This window comes from Erythrolamprus reginae, chromosome 3 (genome assembly GCF_031021105.1).
Source record: "Erythrolamprus reginae isolate rEryReg1 chromosome 3, rEryReg1.hap1, whole genome shotgun sequence".
Classification (NCBI taxonomy): domain Eukaryota; kingdom Metazoa; phylum Chordata; class Lepidosauria; order Squamata; family Dipsadidae; genus Erythrolamprus; species Erythrolamprus reginae.
In genome coordinates this window covers 26,748,246-26,767,000 of record NC_091952.1, presented here as the reverse complement: position 1 = coordinate 26,767,000, position 18,755 = coordinate 26,748,246, and the positions used below count along the sequence as shown (strand labels likewise).

The window sequence follows — 18,755 nt, the reverse complement described above, 5'->3', positions numbered from 1 at the left end:
CATGGGAGGAAATGGGTGATAGGAATGATGAGGAAAACTAGTAGAATAGAAGTGCAGATTTAGTAGAAAGTCTGACAGTGCTGAGGGAATTATTTGTTTAGTAGAGTGATAGCGTTCGGGAAAAAACTGTTCTTGTGTCTAGTTGTCTTGGTGTGCAGTGCTCTGTAGCGACGTTTTGAGGGTAGGAGTTGAAACAATTTGTGTCCAGGATGTGAGGGGTCAGTAAATATTTTACCCGCCCTCTTTTTGACTCGTGCAGTATACAGTATGCAGTATACACATTCAACCTCATTGTGATAGGAAAAACATACCCAGAGCCCAGAAGGGAAAAAGAAGAAAAAAAAAAATCTAAATTTTTCTACCAGTTCTGCGTACCTGACTGTACCCGTAGGAGCCCATCACTGTAAATCACCTAGGACATGTATCCCTTGGTTGGATAATATTACACACCAATTCAAGGAGAAGTAAGAAAGAAACTGACAATTTAAAATAAAATTTCTTCAAATAATAATTTTAAATAGCATGACCATCTTATTTATTTTATTTTATTTATTTATTTATTAGATTTGTATGCCGCCCCTCTCCGTAGACTCTTGACAATATGCTAATCAAAAGGTATGTAAATGTTTCCAGAATGGCTATATTTGATCTTTAATTACACGCCCCAGCCACTAGCATGTACGAGTGATGATTGTGTGTTTTTAATTGGGTTAATTTTTATTGCTACTATTTATGTATTAAATATTTTAAAATACATTTTATATTTTATTGCTGTAAGTTGCCCTGAATCCATGAGGAGAAGGGCGGCCTATAAATTTAATTAACTAATTTAAATAATCATAATCATAATCATAATAATAATAGACGATCTACAGTGGCAATCTAAAAATCTAAATTTTACTTAATTACCGTATATATTTACATTTAATTAAAATTAAACATATAATTGTTTACTATCTTATTTGTGCAATTAATAATGCCCTTTTATTTGTAATGTTTTAATTTGAAAAAAACAAGGAACAAAAGAGTGCTATTTTCCTACTAACAATTAGAAAGTTAACAACAATTTTAGGATGAGCGAGGGGCACAGTCGATGACGAAAGATGTCCATTTCTCACTCATAGATGGGAAGGCATTTTTTGGGGGTGGGGATTAAATAACCCATGACAAACTGGGGTCAAACAATATGCTAATTCTAGATTTAAGTCAAACTTTGGCTCTCTGGCTTCACATGTTGTTGAACTACAAACATTGCTTTCGAGGAATTCTACTAATTTTAATTCAGTAAATATTTGGAGTGCCTCAGCCAATTTACCACTGCAGTAAGAAATTAACTTTGATTTCCAAAATGGGGGGGTAGGGGTCTTGTCCAATACAAGATCCAAATACAAACTATTTTTTATCTATGAATCCCGCTTAAATGCTTCCTGCCTAACCGTGACTCCATCCTGGGTACACACACACACACAAACACACAAACACACAAATATTTAAGGGTCATAGTTTGTCCATCACTTGCAATTTAGATCAGAAAGCAATGCCCTACAATGTTGCCAAGCTTTCTGCCTGTTGGAGGAAAAGCATTTGCGTGTGGATCTATCGGTATTCTGGAGAGGAACGATCTAACCAGTAAAGGGCTACCAAACTTTTTACTACTACACTGTGGGTGTGGCTTGTGCAAAACATCCTGCATTTTTTTTCAATGTCTTTCAGTGCAAATTGGGTGCTCTGGTGTGGAGCTCCATTTTTGGTACCCCGTTGTGTCCATCCCCCCCCCCCCCCCCGGGTCTGGGCAGTAGCCCACCCCTAGATCAAACTCTAGCAATGTTTACTTAATTTATGTGAAGTTCTTTTAATCTAAAGTGCAGGTTTTATTAGTAGAAGAAAAAAGGAAATGCACTTAATCATTCAGTAAATGATAGGGTTAGCTTAAACTATGATAGGGAAGCTTAACGTTTAGATAATCGTATACCAGAAGCAGGAGAGTTAAAAAGCAGCTATGTGGGCAGTCAGCTCAGCAGTGGGCACATATACTGTGTTTCCCCGAAAGTAAGACAGTGTCTTACTTTCTTTTTATCCCCAAAAGCCCCACTATGTCTTACTTTCGGGGTATGTCTTATATTGGAAAAAAATTGTCGAATTTTTTGTTTTAACCATAAAATTAACATTTAGACGTGGTGACGTATGGAGGGGGGGCGGCGCGGAAGTGGGCAGGAGGCGGCGCTCATTAAGATCAGAGGGAGGTGGCAGACACGGCGACGTATGGAGAGGGGGACGGCGCAGGCGTGGGCAGGAGGTGGCGCTCATTTGGATCAGACGGAGGCGGCAGACGCGGTGACGTATGGAGGGGGTCGGCGCAGAAGTGGGCAGGAGGCGGCGCTCATTTGGATCAGACGGAGGTGGCAGACGCGGTGACGTATGGAGGGGGCGGCGCGGAAGTGGGCAGGAGGCGGCGCTCATTAAGATCAGAGGGAGGTGGCAGACGCGGCGACGTATGGAGAGGGGGACGGTGCGGACGTGGGCAGGAGGCGGCGCGCAGCTAGATGAGAGGGAGGCGGCAATACCCCCTTTTTTCCCCGAAAGTAAGACATATGTCTTACTTTCGGGGTACGGCTTATATTAGCCGACCCCCCTGAAACCCCCGATATGTCTTACAATCGGGGGTGTCTTACTATCGGGGAAACAGGGTACCTGTAAAGAAGGACAAAAGTGACTTGAGATAAGCAATCTCAAATTGCGCGGCCGGTGAATCATCCCCGCCCCGGATTTGCCGCAGGGCCAGGGAGACACGGCCTTCGGCGTAGCCGCCATCTTTGGGCATCGGCCCTGGCCGATGATGTCATCCGGAGGCGGAGCCTGCCAGCCCTATAAAAGAGGCTGTGCAGGCTTGGGGCCTCCTTTTTGCCCCGACGATGAGCAGGCAAACACCCACCCACCCTCCCTATCTTTCAGTGTGCCACTGAGGGGCGCTCTTAGGGAGCCGAATAGGAATTTTTGGCGGTCTCGGTATTTTCTGCGACCGTTTTTTCACCTATTCCACACTGTGGTGACGGATGGATGGTTAGGGGGTGCTTCGCTCCCCGATTAGTCTAATTGGCTTACCTTTGGTCATTTGGGTTGTCAGGTTAGGGGCGGAAATTGGGTGGTGTTTAGCAACTGCGTGTTCTCCATTGGGCATCTTTGGGGATGATTGACAGGTTCTCTCCAAAGGCTCATGGTGCCTTTAGTTCGATCTGAGCAATTGGGGGGAACCTGCCTTTGGGTCCCGCCCATTTCTATCCCCTTGTAGGGGTTAGACGGCGAGACCTCCCACATGCAGGTGCATGGCTGGGATTCAGGTGAAGGTGGGGCCCTTCACCTGGATCAGCATGGAGCTACGCCCATAGTTGCCCCGGAAGTTTTTCTCATGTCATTTTCTGCCCCGGAAGTAATTGTTTGACCCTGCGGGTCCTTGTTAGATTTAGTTAAAGTTATGCTAATTTAATGAATAAATTATGCAAATTTAATTAACAAAAATGACCCAGTTTTAAATCCAGCTCTCTGTGTCCGTGTCGTTACTCCGCCTCTGCTGCAAATGGAAAAGAACATAAATGACAGACATAAACAGTACCCTGCCCATTAAGTCAAATTTGTAACCATATCCTTCTTATTCAGCCACAGAAGTCAGTGCACCTGATATGGCATTGGAGGGTTGAGAAACCATCGCTCTTTTCTTAATCTCACTATATCAGGATTTTAGGAAAAGTAGTTTTCAGCACGCTTAGCAGAGATAATGGAGAGCAGAAATACCATCCCCTCTTCTTTTTATCCCAGGAGCAGCTCTACTACAGTATTAGGTGGAAAGGAAGAAAGTCAAGCAAAATAGTGATGGACAAGTTCACAGGAGTTTGGAGACTTACCAGAGGGGCACTGTATAGAAACTCCCAAAGTACATGTAAACAACCAGATTTACTGCGATTGACTCAAGACTGGCTTGAGCTATACTGTTACTTGGATTAATATTTATAGGTTTGCACTGTCCAGATGTATTGAGACGACCATTCCCAAAATTCCTACTGGCTAGATATCTGCTAGTCAAATGTCTTGACAATCATTGTACATGGAGGATGAGCCGGGGTGGTGCAGCAGGTAGAGTGCTGTACTGCAGGCCACTTAAGCTGACTTGTAGATCTGAAGGTCAGCGGTTCAAATCTCATCACCGGCTCAAGGTTGACTCAGCCTTCCATCCTTCCGAGGTGGGTAAAATGAGGACACAGATTGTAGGGGCAATAGCCAAGCTCTCTTAAAAAAGTGCTATTGCTAACATGTTGTAAGCCGCCCTGAGTCTAAGGAGAAGGGCGGCATAAAAATCGAATAAATAAATAAATAAATAAATAAATAAAAAAAATACAGGGCTATCCAAGAGAAGCAGAACAGTTTACAGTTGCTAACCACATCCCCCAATTGAAGTTATGCAACACTCAACTGAATGAGGAATTTCATGTAGCTTATGATGCTGAATTTATTTATTTCCTGAAATGACTTTCCCTGATAGAAAGGCAATATTACTGAGTAGGAGTTCTCTGAACATCTTTTGAATTTAGTATTATCCCTTTCTCTCTTGACTCTAAAGGTTAGATTTCTCTCTTTTTCCTTGCAGGATGAAAAAAACGAAAATATTTTAATTTTTATTTATTTTTATTTATTTAATTAATTTTGTCAAGTTTGTATTGGTAATATGCATAGATATAATGCTGTTTGTATACATGAAATGGGTATTAATAAAAGGGAAACATTTAGGACAGGGATGGTAGGCATGCTGGTGCACTTATGCACACCCCCTATTGACCTTTTAGGAATTGGGTGAGCTCAACAGTGGATAGTCTAAGACAGTGTTTCCCAACCTTTTTTGAGCCGCGGCACATTATTCATATTTTCAAAATCCTGGGGAACATTGAGGGGGTGGGGGCAAAAAAAAGTTTGGACAAAAAAAACCCTCTCTTCCTCTCTTTCGCTCTATTTCTCCCTCCCTCTTTCTCTCTTCCTTCCTCCCCTTCTTTCTCTCTCCATCCCTCTTTCTTTCTTCCTCTCTTTTTTGCTCTCTTTCTCTCTCCCTCCTTCCCTCCCTCCATGTCTTTCTCTCCCTCCTTCCCCCTCTTGCTCTCTCTCTCTTGCTTTTTTTCTCTCTCTCTTGCTCTCTCTCTCTCTGTGTCTCTCTTGCTAACTCTCTCTCTCTCTCTCTGCCTCTCTTGCTATGTCTCTCTTTCCAGCAGCAAGTCCAACCGCCACCATCGGTGCCTCCATCCTGGAGCTCTCTCTCGCCGCTGCCATCTCCCCGCAACTGCCTGGGGCCGCTGCAGCTGGCACCCTCCCGCTCCCACTGCCAGTGCCCTCCCGCCGGGCCCCAAAGGACACTTGCCGCCAACGCCAGGGAAGCTCCAGCTGGGCGCGGCGCTGTCGGTGCCGGTGCCTCCGACCTGGAGCTCCCACTCGCAGCTGTCCCCCAGCTACTGCCCGATGCCGCTGTTCCCAGTGCTCTCCTGCTGGGCCCCAAAGAAGGAAGGCGGGAAAAAGGAGGCGCGAAGAATGGAGCTCTCCTTTTTCCCGCCTTCCTTCTTTGGGGCCCAGCAGGAGAGCGCCGGGAACAGCGGCATCAGGCAGTAGCTGGGGAACAGCTGCGAGTGGGAGCTCCAGGTCGGAGGCACCGGCATCGATAGCGCCCCGCCCAGCTGGAGCTTCCCTAGGAGCTTTGCAGCACACCTGACCATGTCTCGTGGCACACCGGTTGGGAAACACTGGTCTAAGACTATAAGGGTAAAGTTTTTGGGGTTTGGTGACAAAACTACAGAGTCAGTTAGTGAGTTCCAGGCATTAACTACTCGGTTGCTGAGGTTGTATTTTCTACAGTCAAGTTTGGAGCGGTTTACTTTGAGTTTGTATCTGTTGTGTGCTCGTGTACTGTTGTGGTTGAAGCTGATGTAGTTGTTGACAGGAAGGACGTTGTAGCAGATGATTTTATGAGCTCTGCTTAGGTTGTGTTGAAAGTGATGTAGTTCTAAGCTTTTGAATTTTGAGTAGTTCTAAGTATTTGAGAAAGAGGTTTGAGGAATTGACCCCACATGAAGTACATGGCTGTGATGTGTGTTTGCATTCAATGAATGAGACTCCCGTCAGCAAAATCATTGATGTAGACCAGGGGTGTCAAACTTAGGAGTTGTCGCATGAGGTATTGGGACTTTTCCCCCCTTTGCTAAACCAGGCATGGGTGTGGCCAGCACGTGATACACCTGGCTACAGGCCAAAAGTTTGACCGCCCTGATGTAGCTGAAGAGTTACCTGAGGAAACAGAACTTCAGAAAATCAAACCACTGTGGCAAACACTACGCACAACAAACAATGACAACAAACAATAGTGAATTTTTGTGGTGAAACGAACTTATACTTTCCCACACACTTCTCCTTTCGCATTTACTGAGATGCATTACTTTATAACCACTAAGAAAATAAAAAGACAATACAATTTTTTCAGAGCCAGACGTTGCTAAAACAAAATTATTTACCCATCATGTTACCGAAACAGAATGATTCAGTGTAAGTTTTATCACTCTTTTAAATGTTTATTCAGCTACCATTCTGCAAAATGGGGCTGTTCCCCACCCCACAACAGCAGGTCTGTTCTATCTTTTCTTCATTCTCATAATTTGTTCTATATAAATTACATTTTTCTTACAAAAATTTTTTTTTATTACAAACAAACATAAACGAAACATTATAAAACATTGGACGATATGTGGAAGTCCTGTTTCTTATTTTCTAGAATGATTTTTTATATTACCATCGTTTAATATTTCTAATACAGTGGTACCTCATGATACGAACTTAATTGGTTCCAGGAGAAGGTTCGTAAGGTGAAAAGTTTGTAAGACGAAACAATGTTTCCCATAGGAATCAATGTAAAAGCAAATATTGCGTGCAAATCCTTCAGGAAAATCCCAAACTTTAGAAGGGAGGCGAACAGAGGGCAGGGAGGAGCAGCTAAAGGGGGCAGGTGGAAGAAGCAAGACTAGGCTAAAGGGTGAGTGGGAAGGAAGAAAGGCAAGGGGGGTGCCCCTCCCTTTTCTTTTTTCAAAAGACACAGTTTCAGTGCCTTTGCAAGCATGCAAAATCTTTACTCCTCCAAGCTGCCCCTCCCTTTTCTTTCTTAAAAAGACACCGTTTCAGTGCTTTTGCAAGCATGCAAAATCTTTACTCCTCCAAGCAGCCCCTCCCTTTTCTTTCTTAAAAAGACACCGTTTCAGTGCTTTTGCAAGCATGCAAAATCTTTACTCCTCCAAGCTGCCCCTCCCTTTTCTTTCTTAAAAAGACACCCTTTCAGTGCTTTTGCAAGCATGCGAAATCTTTACTCCTCCAAGCTGCCCCTCCCTTTTCTTTCTTCAAAAAAGGGGAAAAAAAGAAACCCCTTCATCCCAGCAGCAGCTGCTTGGGTTCGTAAGGTGAAAACAGTTCGGAAGAAGAGGCAAAAAAATCTTAAACACCGGGTTCGTATCTTGAAAAGTTCGTTAGAAGAGGTGTTTGTAAGATGAGGTACCACTGTACTATATACATTCTACATTGCATAGATAGATTACGGTTTTAATCACCTGACTGGAGTTGTTTCAGACTCTTGTTCATAAGTGCACAAAGAGTACAAAATACCTGTATGTAACTTCAACTTCATGTATATTCTCCCCTTATCCCACTTAAAGTAAGGATGTGAAAGGGTTGATTGGAAAAGTATATAAATATCTGATTAACTCCAAGACTGTTGGGTGGATTTTAAAAGACAATATGATAAGTTGGTGTAGAAATTTTGGTAGAGAAATAGATTTAGACGTTTGGGAAAAGGTCTGGACACATAATTGGAAAATAACTAAATCAGTCTCCTTTAAAGAAAATCAAATTAAGATGTCTTATAGATGGCACTTACCACCTAATAGACTCTCAAAAATGTTTCCAAATACATCGCCTAACTGTTGGAAGTGCAAAAAAGAAATTGGTTTTTATTATCATTTATGGTGGACTTGCCATAAAGCAAAGAATTACCGGAATAAGGTAGAAAGATGGTTAAGCGAAATTACACAACAAGAAATTAGGAAAACTCCAGGATTTTTTTTATTAGGTATCACAAATAACAAATATAAAAAAGAAATATATTATTTAATAATTCATATCTCAGTAGCTGCCAGGATTGTCTTTGCACAAAGATGGAAAGAAAAGGAAATACCTAAAGAAGAGGAGGTATCTAGGAAAATTATAGAATGTGCAGAGTTAGACATAATGACGAGGCGGTTGAACTATCAAGAAGAATCAGAATTTTATAAAATTTGGCACAAGGCCTATATTTGTTGGAACAAAAAAAAAAGCTTAATAATATCACATTTTTAAATGATGTTAAAATAATAGTTAAATGTATTATATTGGAATGTTCTTAGAGTTTGGTAATAGATGAGTTTATTTTTCTGAATTGATGTAACCTAAAATAGTTTTCCCTTTTTGTATTAAGAAGACTTCTATTCTGAGCGGAGAAATTGTAGCTTCTTTTTATGTGTTTTGTCTGGTCTTTTCATGTTTGTTTGTAATGTTTTGTCTTTTTATTTGAAAATAATAAAAATATTTTAAAAAATAATGAAATAAAGTAAGGATGTGAAGAGATCCGAAGAGAAAATTTGCTTCAGATCATGTACAACTTGGCAACTTTTACAGCAGACAGGCTTTCCTGAGATTGTGTTGCAGCTTTGGGGAGCAGATGTAAATTCCAAGAAAAAATAAAGATACTAGGGGTTCTGCAGACTAGAACCTACCTCCATGCCACTATTCTGCGCCTTCCTCTGTTTTTTTTTGCTTTTGAATCTGAAGCATTGCCCCTGCCCTAGTACACAAAGCTATACTTTCGATTAACTATTTATTTACTCGAATTTATTTATTTATTTATTTATTTATTTATTTATTTATTTATTTAACTATAACAATACAGTGATACCTCATCTTAAAAATGCCTCGTCATACAAACTTTTCGGGATACAAACTTGGGGTTTAAGATTTTTTTGCCTCTTCTTACAAACTATTTTCACCTTACAAACCCACCGCCGCCGCTGGGATACCCCACCTCCGGACTTCCATTGCCAGCGAAGCACCCGTTTTTGCACTGCTGGGATTCCCCTGAGGCACCCCTCCATGGGAAACCCCACCTCTGGACTTCCGCAAGGGGAGCCTCAGTGAAATCGCAGCATCACAAAAACACAGAGGTCTGAAGGTGGGTTTTCGAGGTGTTTTTGCGATGTTGTGATTTCACTGATGCTCCCTTCGCTGGGAAACCCCACCTCCGGCCTTCCGTTGCCAGTGAAGCGCTCGTTTTTGCGATGCTGGGATTCCCCTGCTGGGATTCCCCTGCAGCATCACAAAAACACAGAAGTCTGGAGGTGGGGTTTCCCATGGAGGGGAGCCTCAGGGGAATCCCAGCAGCACAAAAACGGGTGCTTCGGCTGGCAAAAGAGGTGAATTTTGGGCTTGCATGCATTAATCGCTTTTCCATTGATTCCTATGGGAAACATTGTTTCATCTTACAAACTTTTCACCTTAAGAACCTCGTCCCGGAACCAATTAAGTTTGTAAGACAAGGTATCACTGTATATGGTTGGTTATTACCTATAAAGCCCTACATGGCTTAGGGCCAGACTATTTACGTGACCGTCTCCTGCCGCATGCCTCCCAGAGACCAATAAGATCGCACAGGGTTGGCCTTCTCTGGTCCCAATGACTAAGCAACGCAGGTTGAAAAAAGTGACTTGCAACTGGTCCTCACACTTAAAACCAGGGTGCACACATTGCAATGGGTTGCAGCAGCCCGAGATCATTTGCCATGACCTTCCCAGCAGGTGTCCCAACAAGCAAAAGGGAAAAGCTGGATTCACTTAATTACCATGTAATTAGCTGAACATATGTGGTAAAAAAAAAGATTGCAACTTGCTTAACAACCACCTTACTTAGCAACAGAAGATCCCATCCCAGTTGTGGTTGTACATCAAGGACTATCTTTACCCTTCGATTATCTATGGTTGACCTATCCAGATTCCTAAGAGGTCAGTAAGGGGCATACATAAGTGTACTAGAGTGCCTTCCGTCCCCTGTCCTATTGCTCTCCTATATCTCCTATACCTTTCTTCTATTCCTATATCTCTTCTTCTATTCTTTCATTGATATGTTCTATTACTATATCTTCTTTTCTATTATTTCTTAGATATATTTTACTATGAGTATCTCCTCTATAACCTTCATCATGTATTTTACTCTGTGTATATAGATATATACCCACTAAAACCCTCATTGTGTATTGCATAAAATAAATAAATAAATAAATAAAATAACAGTAGTGGTAACAGACAAAAATGTTTTTAAAAATGCACAATTAGAACCTAATGTGCCCTCATTAATAGGTCACATTAATATGACTTATATGAAGAAAAACAAATGGTCAGGGAAAGGATTTCTGAATTCCCATTAAATGCTTACCTTCTAATAAAGCGTTTGGATATTTTCTGATTTTAAATTCAAGTAGGGTACTTCCTGAATTGTTCAGTCTGATTTTCCTGTTTATTTTTGTGTGTAGCCTGAAGGTTGTTGCGAAATGACTGGCACAAAAGCAATTGATTTAAACGTGAATCTCAGTTTCCTTCCCTTTCCTCCAGGCCCAGTTTAACATTAAATGAAACAGTCTTCTATTTGCTTTGCAAGCCCCAAGCATTTTGTTTGTGGAAAGGAAATAAAGTCCAAGGTTTGTGTACTTTACATTTTTGAAAGATCAGAACTATCAGAAAGTACAGCAAATCAGTCTCCCAAATTTTAGATAAAGTATATGAGGAAAGGGACTGTCAAATAACTTCATTTAAATAGCCAGCAACACCAAATACAGTAATACCTCGTCTTACAAACTTAATTGGTTCCGGAAGTACAGTGATCTCTCGATTAGCGCGGAGGTTACGTTCCAAGACCTCCCGCGCTAATCGATTTCCGCGTTATAGTGGTGCGGAAGTAAAAAACACCATCTACGCATGCGCGCCATTTTTTTTCATGGCCGCACATGCGCAGATGGTGGAGTTTGCGTGTGGGCGGCAGGGAAGACCAAGGGAAGGTTCCTTCAGCCGCCCAACAGCTGATCTGCTCCGCAGCGCGGAGCCGAAGATGGGGTAAAGGCAAAGGGGAAACCCCATCTTCGGCTCCTCGCTGCTGCGGCGCTGCGGAGCGGATCAGGTGTTGGGCGGCTGAAGGAACCTTCCCTTGGTCTTCCCGCCGCCCAGGCAAAGGGGAAACCCCAAGATCACTTGCCGCTTGCCGTATTGCAGCTTGGAGCCTTGCTTCGCCTCCTTCGCTGCAATACGGCAAGCGGCAAGCGATCTTGGGGTTTCCCCTTTGCCTGGGCGGCGCTGGGGCCATGCGGAGCCGCTCATCTAGGGGGGCGTGGACCGGCAAGGTGCCCTCCGCTCTCTCTCTTTCTCTCCCTGTTACCGGTGTGGTATAAGAGAGAGAAAGAAAGAGAAAGGAGGGCGACTTGCCAGTCCACGCCCCCCTGGATGAGCGGCCCCGCATGGCTCCAGCGCCTGACTCCGCCGTTGCCTCCGCCCTTGTTCGGCTCTGCAGCTGAGAGGCCACGTCCACCCCCTCCTCGGTGTCCCCAGCACCCAGCGTCCCCACGCCGCCTCCACCTCCCGGTAATGCGCCCGACCTCTGCCTCTCTCTTTCTCTCTCATATACCACACCGGCAACAGGGAGAGAAAGAGAGAGAGAACTAGCGCGGACTTATAGAAACATAGAAACATAGAAGACTGATTATTATTTTGATTATTTTATTATTAATTATTTTTTAATTAATATTTTTTGAAAAACCGCATTGCAGCGTTTCGCGCTAATCGAGACCGTGCTAATCGAGGGATCACTGTAGGTTCATAAGGCGAAAAGTTCGTAAGATGAAACATTGTTTCCCATAGGAAACAATGTAAAAGCGATTAATGCGTGCAAAGGGAAAAAAAATTGCAAAATGGCACTCCGCTGGCCGCCGCCGCCCTGCTGTCACCTTTTAAAACAGCCGGGGGGCTTCTCGGCGTTCTCCCGAACCCGAACTTTTCGGGTTTGGGAGGCCGCCGAGAAGCGCTGCCGCCTGGCTGTCACCTTCTGAAACAGCCGCGGGGCTTCTTGGCGTTCTCCCGAATGCCGAACCCAGAAGTTCGGGTTCAGGTTTCAGAGGCCGCCGAGAAGCGCCCAGTTGTTTCAGAAGGTTACAGTTGGGCGGTGCCGCCAGGCAGAGCGCCGTTTTTGCAATCGGTGGCGGTGTTTTCAGCCGATCTGGAGGCTGGAAAAGAGGTGGGGAATCCCAATAGGGAATTCTATGGGCGGAGCTTTGATGTCACGAAGATGTCCTTCCTGGAGGCCACCGTTTGGCTGAAGCTGAGTTGATCCGGACAGGGTGAAGCGCTCCCTTTTGCCTTTCTGCGCCTAAATGCTCCAGGAGGCAACCTCGCGCCGGGGAGTCACCACAGCTAAAAGGTTTATTCCCTCTCCAAGTGCCCAGAGAAATGAAAACGCTCGCTCTGGACTGCCAAAGCCTCCTTAAGTGCCACCGAAAGGCTCCTCTGGCAGCCCAGAAAAGACTGAGATGACCAGGGTTAAAGGGGGAATGGCAGGAAATTGGCCGGGCCTTCGTGACGCTCTCAAATTTCCTGGGAAATTTTTCCGGGCTCGGGTTCTTAAGTAGAAAATGGTTCTTAAGAAGAGGCAAAAAAATCTTGAACACCCGGTTCCTATCTAGAAAAGTTCTTAAGTAGGGGCATTCTTAGGTAGAGGTGCCACTGTATTGTGCTAAGCCATAATGTGATTTGATTTTCACTTGACAAATTATGTGTACCCTGCCATTATGGTTGTAAACCATGGTTTATAACTTAGCATACAGTGCAGATTTAGCCAATTGCAAATTAATTAATAATAGTAAAAACAATCTAAGCATTAACACTACACATGAATCCAGTCTCTTTGAAAAGTTCAATACTTTTCATATATCCCCCCTGTTACTGCTACTGGACCAGTTAAGACCAATGCATGCAATATTGTTGAATCAGAAATATCAAGTTCTTCTCTCTCAATTTAATCTGACTTTTTATTATATTGTAAGCTTTTACTATTTTAATTTTGTAATTATGTTACTGTCTAATGGTTTGTGTTTCCTTTTCACCTTAGCTTTGCCAAAGGGGAAATGAGTGAAAGCAGAAGGAATTGTTCCATATAGCCAGGCTATGAAGCAGAACTTTACTTTAGGTTCAAAGGAAAGAGGTTATTGTTGTGGTGAAAATAGGAGAAAGGAGTAATTATAAATAAAGGAAGGATAAAAATTGAATAAATAAATAGTGGTCCACCTTGTTTAAGTCTCTTGCCTATAAGTCTACCACCCGTGCAGTTCATGTGATGAAGAACACTTCTATTCTGTTGGTTACTTATCAGTTGGCCTAAAATTATCTTTTAAAAACATATACCGGTACATAGGTATAATTTTTTTCTATAATTACCTATGAAAAGAAACTAACTTTGATTGCTCTAAATTTCCTATTCATCATTTTCAATCTCAGTTTGCTTTCCATTCAAGTTAAAATGTTCTAATTATTTCTCAATTTACCTTCCACCGAGTAAAATATCTCCAACAATGTATTTAGACCAGGGGTAGTTCATCTTCAGGGCTTTTTGTTATTATAATTCAAATTAAAAATAATCATTTCACATATTATATTAAGCCATATTGTGATTGATGACTTGAATGTTGCGTGAACATGTTGTGCTAACATAGTTTATTTTACTATTCTCCTGGAAAACACAGCGATGCAAATTGCCACATACAGTGGTACCTCATGATACGAACCCCTCGCCATACAAACAACCCGAGATACGAACCAGGGGTTCGGACATTTTTTGCCTCTTCTTACGAACTTTTTCCGTCTTACGAACCCGCCGCCGCCGAGAAGCCCTGCCGCCCAGCTGTCGCTTTTTGAAACAGCCAGGGCGCTTCTCAGCGTCCTCCTGAACCCGAACGCCAAACCCGAACTTCCGGGTTCGGCATTCGGGAAGCCGCCGAGAAGCCCCCCGACTGTTTCAAAAGGTGACAGCTGGGCAGCGGGGCTTCTCAGCGGCCTCCCGAACGCTGAACCTGGAAGTTCGGCAAAAGTTCGGGTTCGGGAGGCCGCCCAGAAGCCCTGCCGCCCGGCTGTCACCTTTTGAAACAGCCGGGAGACTTCTCAGCATCCTCCTGAACCCGAACGCCAAACCCGAACTTCTGGGTTCGGCGTTCGGGAGGCCGCTGAGAAGCCCCGCAGCCCAGCTGTCGCTTTTTGAAACAGCCGGGGGCTTCTCAGCGTCCTCCTGAACTCGAACGCCGAAACCCGAACTTCTGGGTTCGGCGTTCGGGAGGCCGCCAAGAAGCCCCCCGGCTGTTTCAAAAGGTGACAGCTGGGCGGCGGGGCTTCTCGGTGGCCACCCGAACCTGAACTTTTGCCGAACTTCTGGGTTCGGCATTGGGAGAACGCTGAGAAGCGCCCGGCTGTTTCAAAAGGTGACAGCCGGGCAGTGGCGTTATTTTGCTTTTTTTTTTCATTGCACGCATTAATTGATTTTACATTGTTTCCCATGGGAAACAATGTTTCATCTTACGAACTTTTCACCTTACGAACCTCCCCCGGGAACCAATTAGGTTCGTAAGACGAGGTATTGCTGTACTACTTATGGAGAGTGCAGATAGTCCTTTATTTATTACCAATACTGAAGGCCAGATTTATGCTCCTAAGAGAGAAATTTGTTGAAGTTTTTCCCCATTTTACAAATTTCTTGCCACATTTGTTAAGTAAAACATTGCAACTGTTAAATTCAGATATTATGGGGGCTTCATGACTGGAGGTTCTTAAGAAGAGACTGGACAGTCACTCGTCTGAAATGGTATAGAGTCTCCTGCTTGAGCAGAGGACTGGACTAGAAGACCTCCAAGGTCGCCTCCAGCTCTATTCTGATTTTGAAATTAGTAACACCATTAGTAAATGAATCTGGCTTTCCCATTGACTTTGCTTGTCAGAAGGTCGCAAAAGATTATCACATGACCCTGGGACACTGCAATTGTTCGTCCATCGTGTTTAAAGAGGACATTGACATCTATCTAACAGGTTGTGGGCTGTCTATGACGTGTCCACCGGTGGCTGGTAAGGCTTATATGGACACAAAATTTTCTGCCACATGTTATGCAGACATGTGTGGGCACCATAATCGCAATATTTGCAGCTCTGGCTTTGTGGAGTGCTTGCTTCTCTTATGCTATGATTGTTCTTCTGACCTCAGATGTCTGGCAACCTTAATGGATCAGCATGCACCATGTTGATCGCTCTTGTGCCAGGAGGTGGTGTCAATATCGAGGGACTTGAAGGAGGCTTTCAACGTGTCTTTGTATCACTTCCTTTGTCCCCCGCAATTGTTATAAATATGAACCAGTTATCAAGGATCTGAATTTTTGATTACATGATCATGGGGATGCTGCAATGCATAAGTCTGAAAAATGGTGACAAGTCACTTTTTTCAGTAATTCCAGTGTAATTTTGAATGGTGTCTAAATGAGGACTGCTTTTAAAATACTATCCCATAAATGTTAAACTAATGACAAACAACTTTAAAAAAACCTTGCTGAGAAAACTCCAGGAACTTTTTTTGTGTAATCCCCAGGAATCAAAAGCACATACACAAAACCCCTAAGCCTGAATCCCACACAGAGCACTATTTAAACCATCACATTTTAGTGGGTAATGAGAACCCAGCCAGCAATTGGATTTATCCAATCTGAATGGTAATTCCAACATAATATGTCTTGATGTTCCAGATTTATCCCCCAAAAATTGGATTGACTCAGGGGTAGGCAAAGTTGGCTCTTCTAAGACCTGTGAACTACAGCTTCCAGAATTCCTGAGCCAATCATGCTAGCTCAGGAATTCTGGGAGCTGAAATCCACCTGTCATAGAAGAGCCAAGCGTAGGCAAAGTTGGCTCTTCTATGACATGTGAACTTCAACTCCCAGAATTCCTGAGCTAGCACGATTGGCTCAGGAATTCTGAGAGTTGGAGTTCACATGTCATACGGTAGAAGAGCCAACTTTGTCTACCCCTGGCCTACCCAATGATCGGGTTACTCCTAAGTAATCCTTGTTTCACCAATTCCTTAACAGTTTCGCTCTTTCCACACCAAGAGTACTTTAACAGCCACACCTGAACAGCAGGTGGGTGTTCGCCTGCTCGGAAGCCTCTTGTGAATACCTGGAGAAATGACGCGCCCCTCCACCGTAGAAGAGTGGATATGCAAATCGCGGCCATGACGTAACGCCCCGACGACGTAATTACCGGGAAAGAGCTGGCGCTGGACCAAACAAACGCTCACTCCGGTCCTTTTTCCCTGACTACCTGCTTGCCATAGAGATGCGTCATGGCGCGGTTCCAGAGCGTCGCCAATAAGAACCCGGAAATCGGATAATCGGATAGTGGCCTTCCGACGCTCTATGGTGCGGGGTGGGGGAGGCGGAAAAACCCCCAACATCATTCTTTTCTAACCTCCGCCACCCCCATCGTCGTTAAACGTTGAAGAATGGCACAAACGGAGTGAGTGGTTTTTCCTGAAGGGCTCTGGGCGTGGCGGGGTGGGGGGAGGAAGAGGCGTGGAGGTGGGACTGAGGAGACGGTTTGGGAGGGGGGCGTCGTCAACGGTTTGCGGGGGGCGAAAGGCCGCGGGAAGAGAGACGGGAGGCTTTCACCCCGTCATTTACCTGAGAATGGCGGGAAGGGAAACCTACACCTCGCCCTTAATGGGAACACCCCCCACTCCCCCTTCCTCACATACGCACTCACTCTCATTTCCTGTCATTCCCAGCTGGGGCCTTTCCAAATATAGGAGGTTACGGTCCCACCTGCCGTCCTGTCGCTCTCCAAGCAGGTGTCTTGTTTGGGAATGCTGACGTGTCTACGGACTCTCCTGACACCTCGGCTGTCATTTATTATTGATTGATTGATTGATTGTCCAATACACAATAATACACAATGAAGGTAACAGAGGACACCTTCGAGGAAATAGAATAAAAGACTAGAAGAGAGAATATAGGATGAAATAAATCGATGAGAGAATAGAAGAAAGATATAGGGATAGAAGAGAAGATATATGAGATACAGGAGAGACAATAGGACAGGGGTCAGAAGGCTTGGCTGGTGGGGGACAGAGGCGAGCCCTGTCTGAAGAACTCCTGATGGAATAGACTGAGGGGGTGGGCATGGTGGGCATTGGGTGGGGGATGATACTCTCCTGTCTCCTGCAGATTTATTGATTTTATTTCTTTGTCAAAACACGTGCAATATTTTTTTTAAATTTATTTATTTATGGAACAAGTATAGGATTGTAGTTTGGATAAGCATAATGTAAGTAGAAAGTAATGATTTAAAAAAAAGACAATAGGACAGTAGGATAGGGACAGTAGGCACAAGGGTGCGCTTATTTTTATCCCAGAGCTATAATTGCACTTAACAATATTCTAGGGCAGTGATGGCGAACCTATGGCATGGGTGCCACAAGTGGCACGTGAAGCCATATTTGCTGGCACTTGAGCCCTTGCCCTAGCTCAGCTCCAACGTGTATGTGTGTGCCGGCCAGTGGATTTTTGGCTCACACAGAGACTCTGGGTCTGGGAGCGCGTTTTTGGCTTCCAGAGAGCCTCTGGGGGATGAGGAGGGTGTTTTTACCCTCCCCTGGCTCCAGGGAAACCTTTTGAGTCAGGGGAGGGTGAAGCACAGCCTACTGGGCCCACCAGAAATTGGGAAACAGGCCATTTTCAGCCTCCAGAGGGCCTCCAGAGGACCGGAGAACCTGTTTTGCCCTCCCCAGGCATTGATTAGGGAGGTGGGCACGTGTATGTTCTTTTGGCACCTGAGGAAAAGAAGGTTCACCATCACTGACCTAGAGTGAATTGCTGGACAATACTACTTAGTCTGTTGTGTGGATGTTGGATGATTCAGGTGGGAAATTGTAGCAGTTTGAGCATGTTCTTTGAATTGTATTCTATGCTTCTGTGTTTCTAAGTTTTTGGGGTTTGGGGGAAGAAACCACAGAGTCAGGTAGTGCATTCCAGGCTTTGATCACTCTATTGCTGAAGTTGTATTTTCTGCAGTCTAGTTTGGAGCGGTTTACATTCAGTTTGTATCTATTATATGCTCGTGTGTTGTTGTGGTTGAAGGTGAAGTAGTCATTAACAGGAAGCACATTTTGGTATTTGAACATAAACAAACTGCAGTACACAAACTGGTAATAGATTCAAACTCATTGTAAAGCACTCCAAACTCAACTGCAAAAAATACAACCTCGGCAATATTTATTTGTTTATTTGTTTGTTTGTTTGTTTGATTGATTTTTATGCCGCCTTTCTCCTGAGACTCAGGGAAGCTCACAACAAGTAACTACAAAACATTTAAGAAATTTAATATTAAACACTCTAAAAAACCTTCAATATTAAAAACATATAGAGTGATCAATGCCTGGAATGCACTCTGTGGTTTCTTCCCCAAACCCCAAAAACTTTAATCTAAGATTATCTACAGTCGACCTCTCCCCATTTCTAAAAGGTCTGTAAGGGGCGTGTATAAGTGCACCACTGTGCCTACCATCCCTGTCCTACTGTCCTATTGTCCTCTTTTATC

General features: G+C 43.9%; 2 protein-coding genes across 2 annotated transcripts in view; one reads left to right on the top strand and one right to left on the bottom strand.

The window, feature by feature from the left end:
- Positions 1-16,953, bottom strand: part of B4GALT5 (beta-1,4-galactosyltransferase 5) — a 110,106-nt gene extending 93,153 nt beyond the window's left edge. Inside the window, exon 1 of the mRNA XM_070744638.1 lies at positions 16,923-16,953. Within this exon, the coding sequence (XP_070600739.1) occupies positions 16,923-16,938 (16 nt within the window). The 5' untranslated portion in view covers positions 16,939-16,953. The remainder of the gene's footprint in view (positions 1-16,922) is intronic.
- Positions 16,411-18,755, top strand: part of SLC9A8 (solute carrier family 9 member A8) — a 59,905-nt gene continuing 57,560 nt past the window's right edge. The window contains exon 1 of the mRNA XM_070744637.1: positions 16,411-16,676. Coding sequence (XP_070600738.1) covers positions 16,663-16,676 — 14 coding nt within the window. The 5' untranslated portion in view covers positions 16,411-16,662. The remainder of the gene's footprint in view (positions 16,677-18,755) is intronic.